Source organism: Sceloporus occidentalis, unplaced genomic scaffold, assembly GCF_023333645.1.
Source record: "Sceloporus occidentalis isolate IW3139 unplaced genomic scaffold, rSceOcc1.0.p SCAF_1, whole genome shotgun sequence".
Classification (NCBI taxonomy): domain Eukaryota; kingdom Metazoa; phylum Chordata; class Lepidosauria; order Squamata; family Phrynosomatidae; genus Sceloporus; species Sceloporus occidentalis.
This window is the reverse complement of record NW_028316981.1, coordinates 34780554-34793229: the sequence shown is the minus strand read 5'-3', so window position 1 is coordinate 34793229 and position 12676 is coordinate 34780554. Positions and strand designations below refer to the sequence as shown.

At 41.4% G+C, this 12676-nt stretch overlaps 1 protein-coding gene across 1 annotated transcript in view; it reads left to right on the top strand.

Annotated features, from left to right (window-relative positions):
• The window catches only part of LOC149321303 (succinate--CoA ligase [GDP-forming] subunit beta, mitochondrial), a 279860-nt gene that overhangs the window by 138494 nt on the left and 128690 nt on the right, over nt 1-12676 (top strand). Inside the window, exons 3-4 of the mRNA XM_089519254.1 lie at nt 4494-4593; nt 4692-4782. Of these exons, the coding sequence (XP_089375380.1) occupies nt 4494-4593; nt 4692-4782 (191 nt within the window). The remainder of the gene's footprint in view (nt 1-4493; nt 4594-4691; nt 4783-12676) is intronic.

The following is a 12676-nucleotide window of genomic DNA, read 5'->3' as shown; positions in this document are numbered from 1 at the left end:
AGCAGAACAAAGGACTCTATGTAACATTTGTCGACCTCACCAAAGCCTTTGACACTGTGAATAGAAAAGGTCTGTGGCAGATCCTGGAACGACTAGGATGTCCCCCCCCCCCCCCAATTACTCAAAATGATCATCTTGCTACATGAAGGCCAGCAAGGTCAAGTCAGATATGGCGATGCTCTCTCAGAGCCCTTTCTAATAACTAATGATGTGAAACAAGGTTGTCCAACTCTATTTACAATGTTCTTCAGCATGATGCTCCAAAGAGCTACGGCAGATCTCACAGAAGAAGATGGCATTTATATATGCTACCGTACTGATGGTAGCCTGTTTAACTTAAGCCGCCTGAGGGCCCGCACTAAGACTCTAAACTATCTAGTCCTTGAGCTGCTTTTTGCTGATGATGCTGCCCTTGTTGCCCATACGGAAGCAGCTCTGCAGCACCTAACATCCTGCTTTGCAACAGCTGCAGAGCTCTTTGGACTGGAAATCAGTCTGAAGAAAACGGAAGTTCTTTACCAGCCGGCACCTCAGGAAGAACACTACCATCCCCACATCACTGTAGGCACATCTGTTCTTAAGTCCATCCAGCAGTTCACCTACCTGGGAAGCATCATCTCCTCAGACACCAAGATTGATAAAGAGATCGATCACAGACTGGCAAAGGCATATAGTCCATTCAGAAGGCTTCACAAAAGAGTCTGGAGTAACAAACACTTGAGGCGAAGCACAAAAATCAGTGTGTATAGAGCCATTGTACTGTCTATTCTCCTCTATGGGTCTGAAACATGAGTCACCTGTCGCCAACACCTACGACTCCTTGAACGCTTTCATCAGTGCTGTTTACGCACAATTCAGTGTGGTGAAGCACTAGAGCTCTCTAGCTGAGACTGTTGTGGATGTTGCCATTGTTATTTAAAATGTGATCATGTCACTGTGAAAGGGTCCCTACAGAGCAGTGAAATGCACTAGGTGTCTAAGAGCCACCTGCTGTTTCTCAGTCTGACTTGTATTATGTAGAGTTTTTCTGGCGGTAAAATGGAGCCAAAGACATGTATTCCATCTTGAGTTTGTTGGAAGAAAGGGAAAAGAATATAGCAAACAACAGACAATTTCATTGTCCAGAAGGTGGATTAAGCAACTAGAAGATCAGCTATTTTAGATCTGATCCTAATCAACAGTGTTGATTTGTTTAATGAATGGAAGTGGCAGGATCCTTAGCTGGGAGTGATTATGATCTCCTAGTTTGTTATACAGTGGAAGGGGAAAGCCATGCATAGTTAGACATGCGGTCTAAAGCTGATTTCTTAAATACTGGCTGCAATTCCATGGTCAGGAATACTAATAGAGAAGTAAGTTCATGAGTGATGTTAGTTTCTTAAAAGTGAGAATACTGAAGGCACAATTTCAGACAGTTCCAACAAGGAGGAAAAATGGTCGGTGTCTAAAGAAACTAAGATGCATGTCTAAAGAACTTTCAACTGAGCGGAAGTTCAGAAGGGACATGAAAAAAACGCAAAATCACCAAAGATATCAAACAAATAACCATTTCTTGTAGGGTGAAAGTCAGAAAAGCTAAACACAAAATGATCTCAGACTTGCTATAGAGGTTAAAACAATGAAAATATCTGATTTATGTCTGTTTATCCTCTGGCGCATGGGTGCAATGAGACCCCCTTTGTCTCTTGGTACAAGAGGAAATGCAGAGGACAGGAAGGAAGGAAGGAAGGAAGGAAGGAAGGAAGGAAGGAAGGAAGGAAGCAGCAGTTAGTATACCCATTTAGCCTTGCTTGTATAATTACCTGGGTCATCCACATGCCCTCGTGTCTTCATTTTTTTTTTCTCCTGGGAACCTTACCTAGTATTCCTAAAGGTCATTGTGACCTCTCAAGAACATGTAGCCTCCAGATGTGAAATGTGAAAATAAGGGGACCCCAGAGAGAGTGTGCATGCAGGGTGTCTAACAATAGGTTTGCCTTGAGCTCACCATCAATCAGAAATGACTTGAAGGTACACAACAACAACCATCAGAGGAAGGCCTGTCACAAAAGTGTGCAAGGGAGCCTACATACCCAAAGGATGCTCACCAATGGCTCCTGTCAGCCAAACGTCTTCTCTCAATGTGGGATTCATGCCTTTGGAATTATGTAGAAAGTGGGCTTGATTGCTGAGTTGGTTTATTGTTGCTGATTTGAATGTTTGGCCACAGCCTTCATTGATCACAGTGATTGTGCTGGCTGGATTCTGAGAGTTGGAGACCCCCACTAAAAAAAGGAGAGAGAGAGAGAGAACGAACTGCTCCAAGCTTCCAGAAGTGCTTATAGTTTCACAACTATATTGTACCTAAGTGGTTTAGGTCTTGATGGTTAAAAAAGTCAGGAGAATGCTTGTAATGTTCCTTATGGCTTGTTTTTTAAAAACGCAGAAAAATAATAAGCCTAGTTTGGATGTTGGTTTCCCCAGTGATATATTTAAGGAGAACTTGGGGAGGAAGAAAAGTGACTGGTTGGATAAATGCTGCTGGTTCATCCCAGTTTCCTTATACTTTTCTTAAATAGGTGAATGAAAAAAGTGTCAGTGCTGGCTAATTTTTCTAGGAGATAATTTCAAATTATCTGCATTGCATATATTACCCCAAGTGGTATTTGTACACAACCTTGTTCCTGTTCAGTGAATGTTAATACTGTTTTAAATATGCTACATGAGAAATATTCTACTTTAAAAGTTTTGTTTTTAAATAAGTCCTTCCGTGTCTTAGACAGAGGTCTGCTTCTAGTATAAAATACTTAAAATGAATACAGTTAATTCCTTTAAAAGAATATTTGCATTCTTTCAGCTTCCAAGCTGTTTTAAAGGTATATATTGTTATGTGCTTTAAAGTCATTTCCAACTGATGACAACCCTAAAGAAAATCTATAGTGGGGTTTTCACGGCAAGATTTGTTCAGAGCAGGGTTTTCCTTGTCATCTGCTGAGGCTGGGCACAAACAGAAAGATACATGTCCCTCTGAGTGAAATGGGGATGTTGAGAAGAGTGAGGGACTGGTAAAACTTTTGAAATGGATTGAATTCTGTTGCAATACAATTGCGATATCCATAAAAGGACATAAAAGAAGATGATTGTTCTGCATAATTTGGTGTAATCTGTTCTATGCTTTTCCATATCTGGGCTAATTGGTTTGTTTGTTTTCTGGAGAAGATTTTTTTATTTGTCTCAGTATATAATTGATTCTAACAGTTGTTAAGAAAGCATCTCCTTCACTGGCAGGTTGACTGACACTTGTTTCACAGGCCTTATTTTTGTAAGCCTGTGGGGTGACAAGCTTGCTTACGCCAAATATATGCATTTCCTTCTACAGGTAATTTGGACATGGCATACCAGGTAGGAGCCATCCAGGTGTAGGGATTTGTGTGCTGGACTATGACTCTGGAGATGCAGCTCAACCATGAAACCTACTGGGTGACCTTGTCCAAGTCACATGCTCTCAGTCTCAAGGGAAAGCAATGCTAAACCTCCTCTGAACTAATCTCGCCTTAGGGTCACCATAGGTCAGAAAGGACTTGAAGGCACACAGCAGTACTAGGTAGAATCTAACTTGTTTTACTGCCATTCCATGACAGTTGTATGTTGTCATATAAATCAGAGTTAGACAACCTGTCAAAACCAGATGTTTTAAATTATAATTTTTGGCCAGGGCTGATGGAAGTTGGAATTCAAAATGTCTGGAGGATAGTAGGTTGCCTATCTCTAATTTAGAAGATGCTCTCTCATTGTTAGTTATTCCCTAAAAGAACTGTGCCAACATGTTGTCAGCATGAATCAAATTGTTAGAAGGTAGAATGCAAGCAAAGTTATTTTTGGTTGACTCCAACTTCAAAAGGAGTAAATGCATAGGATGCCATGGGTTAAATCAGACCACAGGCCTATCTATCTTAGTATGGTTTGATAGTGGCTCTCCAGGGATTCAAGTGAGATATTCTGTTAGCCATACTTGGAGAAACTGGATTGACTCTGGGACCATCTGTTTGTAAAGAAACTGACCTAAGACTGAGCTGCAGTCTTAATCAAGGTAGACTGAAAATGAGAAGTAATATCATTTGTTAAGAGAATAAGCCAGTACCTCATAAAGGTTGTGTTCCATACAACCATTGCCACTGCATTAATTACCTTCTGGCCATAAGTTGACAAAAGTCAGAAACAACTAAAAGGCACACAACACACATCGTTGAGATACCACTGTGAACACTTTGCATGAGAAGTTGTGTTGCTTTCTTGTGCTGATGAGCCAGCAGATAAAAATAATCTTGAACAAATAAAGGTATTGATTAATAATACAATGTAGAATTGTAATACTGTGCATTAATTCAAGGCTGTGTGGCAAAGCTTAAGTTTATTTTCCAAATTGTACAGTAAAATCACATTATGAAATTAGCTAATCATTACCGTGGTCTAATAAGACATTTTAATAACACAGTGTTTGTTTTCTCATACAGAGGCTACGGAAATTGTGTTGAAAGCTCAAATTTTAGCTGGAGGGAGAGGAAAAGGTGTTTTTAGCAGTGGGCTGAAAGGAGGAGTTCATCTGACAAAGGAGTAAGTGAAGAATTACAGCAATTATTTTAAATATCCTTAATTCTTGGCAGGTGATCTTTAAAAGAAATACTTATGTGTATCCTCACTTTCTCTTGTAGCCCCAGAATGGTAGGGCAGCTTGCTGAGCAGATGATCGGATACAATCTCATAACAAAGCAAACACCAAAAGGTGGTGTTAAAGTTAAAAAGGTAAGATAATCCCACTGAAAACTATTGAAAATGACATTATCAGATGCAGCTTGAACTTATCAGGAAAATATAGTTCAAAGCTATTAGGGCTGTTACAGTTTATAAAATGGAACAGATCAGCAGTTTATAGGTATTAACTTCCCACATTTCTAAATTACTGTATACTAGTAGTTCTCAAATCTTTTATCCCCCTGACCTTCTTTACATTTGCATGCAGAGGTCCCACACTCCACCTGCTCTATGTAGTATATGAATAAAAATATTTTGTTTATTTAGTGTGCATATTTTTCTCCACACATTTATGTATATTCATATTTTAACATTTTATAAGGAAATAACTTTGTACTAACACTTTTATTTAAATAAATTTAATACCTAAAGTCATTGCCACCTTAGCACCACAATCTCCCCTTACTGCTGAACCACTACACCTCCACTGCTTCTGCTATCAGTCTACAAGCTTTCCCCTTGCATCTCCTAGGATGAAGATACGGTTGCAAAAATCTCATTCATTGTCAGGAGAAGGATGACAACACTGAAGGAGATTTTTGCAGCAGCCATGGAAGTGCTGGGCTGGTGGTCAGAGCAATAGAGGTTGGTCCTCCTTGTCCTACTGATCCTTCCCCACTAACAGTCTCAGCCCATACCCCCTTTCCCACCTCAGCACCACAACGCCTCTACTGCACTCTCAGGACCCCTTAGCTACATCTCCATCATCTCTGCCATTGGTTTATAAGTCTCCCTCCTCTGCCTTCTCCCTACCACCCAGAGACAGGTGCCATAGCTGCTACTGCTTCCAAATTCTCATTCAGTATCATTATTCTTCCTTCTCCTTGAGAGGAGGATGACAGTGTAGGACATCCTTACCTCTGCTGTATACTATTCATCTGATAATGGAAATCGCTGGTTGTTTTTTCCTTCTTTACAAGATTTTTAAAATTTACTGTCAGATGTCCATTTAGAAAATGAATGCCAAGCCAGATTTCTCTCATTGGCATGGCTGACAAGAATAGATAGAACAGAAAGGTTGGGCATCATAATGAAATCATTAAGAGTGTGTACTGGAGCGTCTAGACTCATGACAAGCTGCACAGTTCCACAGCAAAGTGGTAAGGGATATGTTTTGTATGTAAAAGGCTCAAGGTTTAATCCTTGGCATTTAAAGAGTCTCATCTAGGCTATCTAGGAAAGACTTCTGTTCAAAAACCTCAGCCACTATTTAAAAAAAGACTAATAGAATAGACACAGGGCTTGGGAAAGTTATTATCTTTTTGGTCTACAATCATAGAATCGTAGAGTTGGAAGAGCTCAACAGTCTTTACTGGAGCCTCCACCACAACCAGACAGAATGAAACAAAATATCACAACCATAATTTATACTCACAATAGACCAATGCTCTCCTCCAACTCTCCACCAGCACCTAACTTCTAGCTATTTAAAACAAAATACCACAGAAGGGAAAGGTTTGCCACCACACAAAAGGTAAAACAATTTATTGGCACTTGGAGATCAGTAGATTAACTACCCCCAGCACAACTGAGCAAGTGCCTTATACTTCCACACTGATCCCACACTTTGGCAATCAATACTTACACCACAATCTACCTCCTTTCAGTTCCCAGTTCCTTGCTTATGTTCCCTAGGGGCCCGGTTCCTGAGTTTTGGCAAGAAGGCTTCTCTGGGCAGAACCTTTGCTACTGGCTCAGCTAACACAGGGAGGGGGTCCTTTCTCCCACTCGCATCCAAAGATTTGGACCGGTCAACGAGGCTCCCTTTTTAGTGCACTTTTCCCTATATTTTATACTTTACCTGTTCCTGAAGAGATGATTTGTTCTTTTTCTGTTTTTTCCCCTTTCCTTTTTCCCCCAGTGAATTTTCAAATTACTAAGTGGTCTCCTTGGCTAGACTCTGACTCCACCACTTGAGCCAATCCTTATCTTTAGCCCTCTTCAATTAAAGGTATTGAAGTGCGCGCAGGGCCTTGATAAGAATCTACCCATAGTAGAAACATGTGCAGCCAGGAAAGAGTTAATTTCTCCCACTCTTTGCCAATTCCTGCTTGCCTTGGCTCCTGCCTGGCTCGCCAAATATGTAACAGAAATTTCAGGAAACTTAAATTTCTAGGATTGGCAGAGCAATAGGATTGGCAAGAGGACCTAGTAATTGAAAATCCATAAGTTTATTTCCAATTGTCGACAAAGGAAAACAATGAACTCAGTGGAATTCAAGTTCCAAAAGCTGAGACCCCGAACAAGACAAAATGGCTCTTTTTATATTATTCAAGACCAAGAAGCTTCTTCAATACACCTGATTGGCTAATTACAATTTAAACATACAGAATTCTTACAGTCAGAACAGAAATACATGCATACATTAAAACTGCATCATCACTCCTTACCCCCTCCTGTAGGAATTCAGTGGCTTTCCTCCTAACCTTGCTTCTGAATGTTCTTATCTCAGTAGTTTATGTTATGTCTTTTTACTGGTGCCAGCTTCCATCCAGGTCAAGATGCACTCATTATTCCTTTGCTCTAGTTTTTCTAAACTCCAAGCCTTTATTTCAAAAACCATCTCTCTGGCTGACAAAGGTGACTCCATCTTTCTATAGTTTTTTATTTCAACAAGGAATATTTCCACCACACCACAAGGGCCGTCCAGTCCAACCCCCTGCCATGCAGGAAATCTCAATCAAAGCATCCTTGAGAGATGGCCATCAAGCCTCTGTTTAAAGACCTCTAAGGAAGGAGACGCCACTACACTCCGATGAAGACTGTTCCACTGTTAAACAGCCCTTACTGTCAGAAAGTTCCTCCTAATGTTGAGGTGGAATCTCTTTTCCTGTAGCTTGCATCCATTGCTCCAGATCCTGTTCTCTGGAGCAGCAGAAAACAAGCTTGCTCCCTCCTCAGTTGACATTCCTTCAGATATGTAAACAAGGCTATCATATCACCTCTTAACCTTCTCTTCTTCAGGCTAAACACCCCCATCTCCCTAAGTCATTCCTCATAGGGCATGGTTTCCAGGCTTTTCACCATCTTAGTCACCCTCCTTTGGACACGCTCCAGTTTCTCAATGTCCTTTTTAAATTGTGGTGCCCAGAACTGGACACAGTATTCCAGGTGAGGCCTGACCAAAGCAGAATACAGTGGCACTGTTACTTCTCTTGATCTAGACACTATACTTTTATTGATGCAACCTAAAACTTCATTGGCCTTTTTAGCTGCCGCATCGCACTGTTGACTCATGTTCAACTTGTGGTCTACTTGGACTCCTAGATCCCTTTCACACGTAGTTTCATTCAGCCAGGTGTCCCCCATCCTATATGTGTGCATTTCATTTTTCCACCCTAAGTGCAGTACCTTACATTTCTCCGTGTTGAATTTCATTCTGTTAGCTTTAGCCCAACTTTCTAGCCTATTCAGGTCATTTTGAATTTTGATCCTGTCCTCTGGGGTATTTGCTATTCTTCCTAATTTGGTGTCATCTGCAAATTTGATGAGTATGCCCCCAATTCTGTCATCCAAGGCATTGATAAAGATGTGAAATAGCACTGGGCCCAGGACAGACCCCTGTGGGACCCCACTGGTCACTTATCTCCATGATGAAAAGGAGCCATTGTTGAGCACCCTTTGGGTTCGGCCGGTCAACCAATTACAAATCCATGTAACCGTTACCTTGTCTAGCCCACATTTTGCAAGCTTGTTTGCAAGAATTTCATGGGGACCCTTGTCAAAGCCTTACTAAAACCAATATATACTATAGCCACAGCATCCCCTTCATCTACCAAGCTGGTAATTTTATATATATATAAAAAGATTAGATTTGTTTGGCATGACTGGTTTCTCTGAAAGCCATGTTGACTTTTTGTGATTATGGAATTGCCTACTAGCTGTTCACAGACTCTCTGTTTAATGATCTTCTCCAGAATCTTTCCTGGTATTGATGTCAGACTAACTGGCTGATAATTGTTGGGACCCTCTTTTTTCTCCTTTTTGAAGATGGGGACAATGTTTGCCCACCTCCAGTCTGCTGGGACTTCTCCTGTTCTCCAGGAGTTCTCAAAGACAATTGCCAATGGCTCCGATTTTACATTTCCCACCTCTTTTAATACTCTTGGATGTAATTCACCAGGTCCTGAAGACTTATATTCGTTTAGATTGAGTAGATATTCCTGTACTATCTCTTTACTTATTCTGTTCTGAATTTCCCCTATTCTGTTGTCTGCTCCATTTTCCTGAGGTTGAGCACCTTTTTCCTTTTATGAGAAGACTGAGGCAAAAAAGGTGTTGAGTCATTCTTCCTTTTCTCTGTCCCCTGTTAGCATTTTACCATCTTCTCCATGCAGTGCCCCTACCATTTCCTTCTTCATCTTTTTACTACGGACATATCCAAAACAGCCCTTTTTCTTGTTCTTAACCTCTCTAGCAAGCCTGAGTTCATTCTGTGCTTTAGCCTTTCTGACTTTATCCTTACAAGTGTTTGCTATTTGTTTGAATTCCTCTTTGGTGATTTCCCCATTTTTCCACTTCTTATACATGTCCCATTTAAAACTTATCTCAGTTGAAAGTTCCTTAGTCATCCATCCTGGTTTCTTGAGACATTTCCCATTTTTCTTCCTCACTGGAACTGTTTGAAATTGTGCCTTCAGTATCTCCCTTTTGAAAAACTCCCATCCATCCTGAACTCCCTTCTCTTTTAGTATTCTTGACCATGGGATCACCCCCAGTACTTGTCTAAGTTTGTTGAAATCAGCTCTCCTAAAGTCTAGAATGCGTGTCTGACTATGCCTGGCTTCTCCTTTCCATTGTATAACAAACTCCAGGAGAACATGGTCACTTCCACCTAAGGATCCCACCACTTGCACCCCATTAACCAAATCATCCTTGTTGGTTAGGATCAGATCTAAAATAGCTGACCCCTTGTTGCCTCTTCCACCTTTTGGATAATGAAATTATCTTCAAGACAAGTGAGGAATTTGCTAGACCTTGAGGATTAGGCTGAGTTTGACTTTCAACAAATATCAGGATAGTTGAAGTCGCCCATCACTACTACATCTCTCCTTTCTGAGTGTGTGGTCATCTGTTCTAGAAAGGCATCATCCAATTCCTCCATTTGACTTGGGGGTCTGTAGTAGACTCCCACCATAACATCCCTGTTGTTTCCCTCCCCTTTAATTTTTATCCAGATGCTCTCCACCCGGCTTCTAGGCTTGATGTCTTGGATCTCTTCGCTGGTGTAACTATCCCTGACATATAATGCTATTCCTCCTCCTTTCCTCTTTGGCCTGTCTCTATTTAAAAGGTTATACCCCTCTATTTTTATATTCCAATCATGAGACTCATCCCACCAGGTTTCAGTGATGCCTATTATATCACATTTGTTTTGTTGTACTAGGAGTTCCAGTTCATCTTGTTTATTTCCCATGCTTTGTGCATTAGTGCAGAGACATCGAAGACCATGTGTCCCCTTTACTTGCTGCCTGTGCAAGATGTTTTGCCTCCCACTGTTCGGTCCTTGCACTATTTGCCTTGTTTCCTCTATGACACTTTGGCTACTTTCTCCAGCCCTTTTGCCTTCCAGAATACTGTGTCCCTCCCCCACATATCTCAGTTTAAAGCCCTCCTGATCAAATTCTTGAGGCTGTTGGCAAAAACGTTTCTGCCAACTGATGTGAGATGCAACCCATCCCATGCCAGAACTCCCTCCTCATGGAACCTCAGCCCATGATCAAAGAATCCAAATTTTTCTTGGCGGCACCATCTGCGGAGCCAGTTGATGACCTCTGCTATTTTCCTCTCCCTTCCTGGACCATGCCCTTCAAATGGCAGAAGAGACGAGATGACAACCTGTGCATCCATTTCTTTCAGCTTGCTACCAAGAGCCTTGTAATCCCTTCTGATATTCTGAAGGCTGTGTCTTGCAGTGTCATTGGTTCCCACATGGACCAAAAGGAAGGGATATTGGTCAGTAGGCATGACCAGTCTTGTCAGCCTCTCTGTCAAATCACGGGTCTTTGCCCTGGGGAGACAACACATCTCTCGAGACATCTTGTCAAGCCTACAAATCACTGTTTCTGTACTCCTCAGCAAGGAGTTTCACACCACCAAAACACGCCTCCTCCAAGGCTTAGCAGCGGCTGATCTCTGTGGTGGAACTCCCAGGCTCCCCTGCCCTGTCCCTGAGGTCTGTCCATGCTGCTCTTCTTCATCCTCCTTGGTAAGGGCAAGAGCTTCAAATCAGTTCGGTATCTGCAAGCTCCCAGAACGATCCCTGGTTTTCCTCCGTCTCTGTGTGACATTCCTCCAGCTGTTTGCCTCTTGTGTATGTGAAGTGACATTCTCCTCCCCAGCAGCTTCCTCTGTGTGGTCCCCATCCAAGACAGTTTGTTCCATTCTGTCCAGTAAATCCTCTTGCTCCCTAATATGCTGAAGTGTAGCTACTCTGGACTTTAGCTGCTGAACTTTCTCCTCCAAGAGTGCTACCAACTTGCACTTGGTACATGTGAAGTTGTCCACATCTGTAGGCAAGAAGACAAACATCCCACAAGTGTTGCAGGTGACTGCAGCTGTTCCGTCAGTGTCCATACTGAGAAGTCTTAAGTAATTACTGAAACAGGACTGTGGGTTTCCTCCTCAAAAAAATCCTCCAGTAAACACCAGCGTTAATGCCCCTGATGACTTGGCCTTTTCACCAATCTCTGCCAGTGAGTTCAATCTACTGGGAATATATTTTTATAGAATGTCCTGGATGCTAGTTCGTTCAGAAGTTCTCACTCAAAATGGCTGCCTAAAAACTTCTCTCCTTTTCCTCTCTGTGGCAGGAACTGGTCTGCAAAGGCTCTGGGAGGAATTATATAGAGCTAGTCTGCTAGCTACACCCCCTAGTAACTCACAGAAGCTCCACCCCCTCAGCAACAAGCACACCCCCCACTCAAAATAGCTGCCTAGAAACTTCTCTCTTTCTCCTCTCTGTGGCAGGAACTCAAGAATTTCCCAAGCAGCATTGTTGTAGACCAAAACAACATAAATATTTTCCTACCTGTGACTAAACTAGAATGCGGACTATAATTCTGATTCTAAGGAAAATGTACCCATCTGTATCTCATGCTACAGTGCACTGTCATCTCAATGCACATTACCATCTTCCACAAACTGGTATGAAATTTCAGTGTCCTGTCCTTTTCACAGCTGGGCATTGCTAGATGAAAACATGGATGTGGAGGCATGCGTGCTTGAAGATTTTGAGTAGACTCGCCTTTGTATAGTGGGGTTTTATATCTTCTGGTAGAACCCTTGAAACTAAATTGAGGACTAGCAAATGTAGGTTAATAATACTCTATGATATATCATTTTAAAAAGGAAGAACTGGATTATGCTGAGCACATAATGCAGAATACATATATAAAAGATGGCAGTGCTCTTATCTTAAAACTTTTTATCACAGGCTGTAGCTATCTATGTATAGATATTTTAATTGATTTCAGAGGATCTCATTGGCATGTAATGATTACCCACTGGATTGCTGCAAGAACATTTTAGGTGTATATAAGATGTATAAAAACTGTATTCATATTTTCTAAATTTCCCACTATCTTCCCAGGCAATACTTAAACTGTCATCAGTCTGCTGTTTCTCTTTTACTATTCTCTTTTATGTGTGACTGAAATATTGCAGATCCATTTTTAGATGATTTTGCTTGAAAAGAAGGCTTCTGCTTTACCTTGGAATCAATTGGTAATGAAAGACTGGCATGATTAGAATAGACTATTTAAATGAACATTCACTAAAACATTCTTTAGAAAGTCTTCCAGCCACGTGTGGTGTGTGTATGCGTCTATGCGCCTTCAGGTTGCCTGTCTACCATTTTCTTAAGCAAGAAATAGACGTGGTTTTT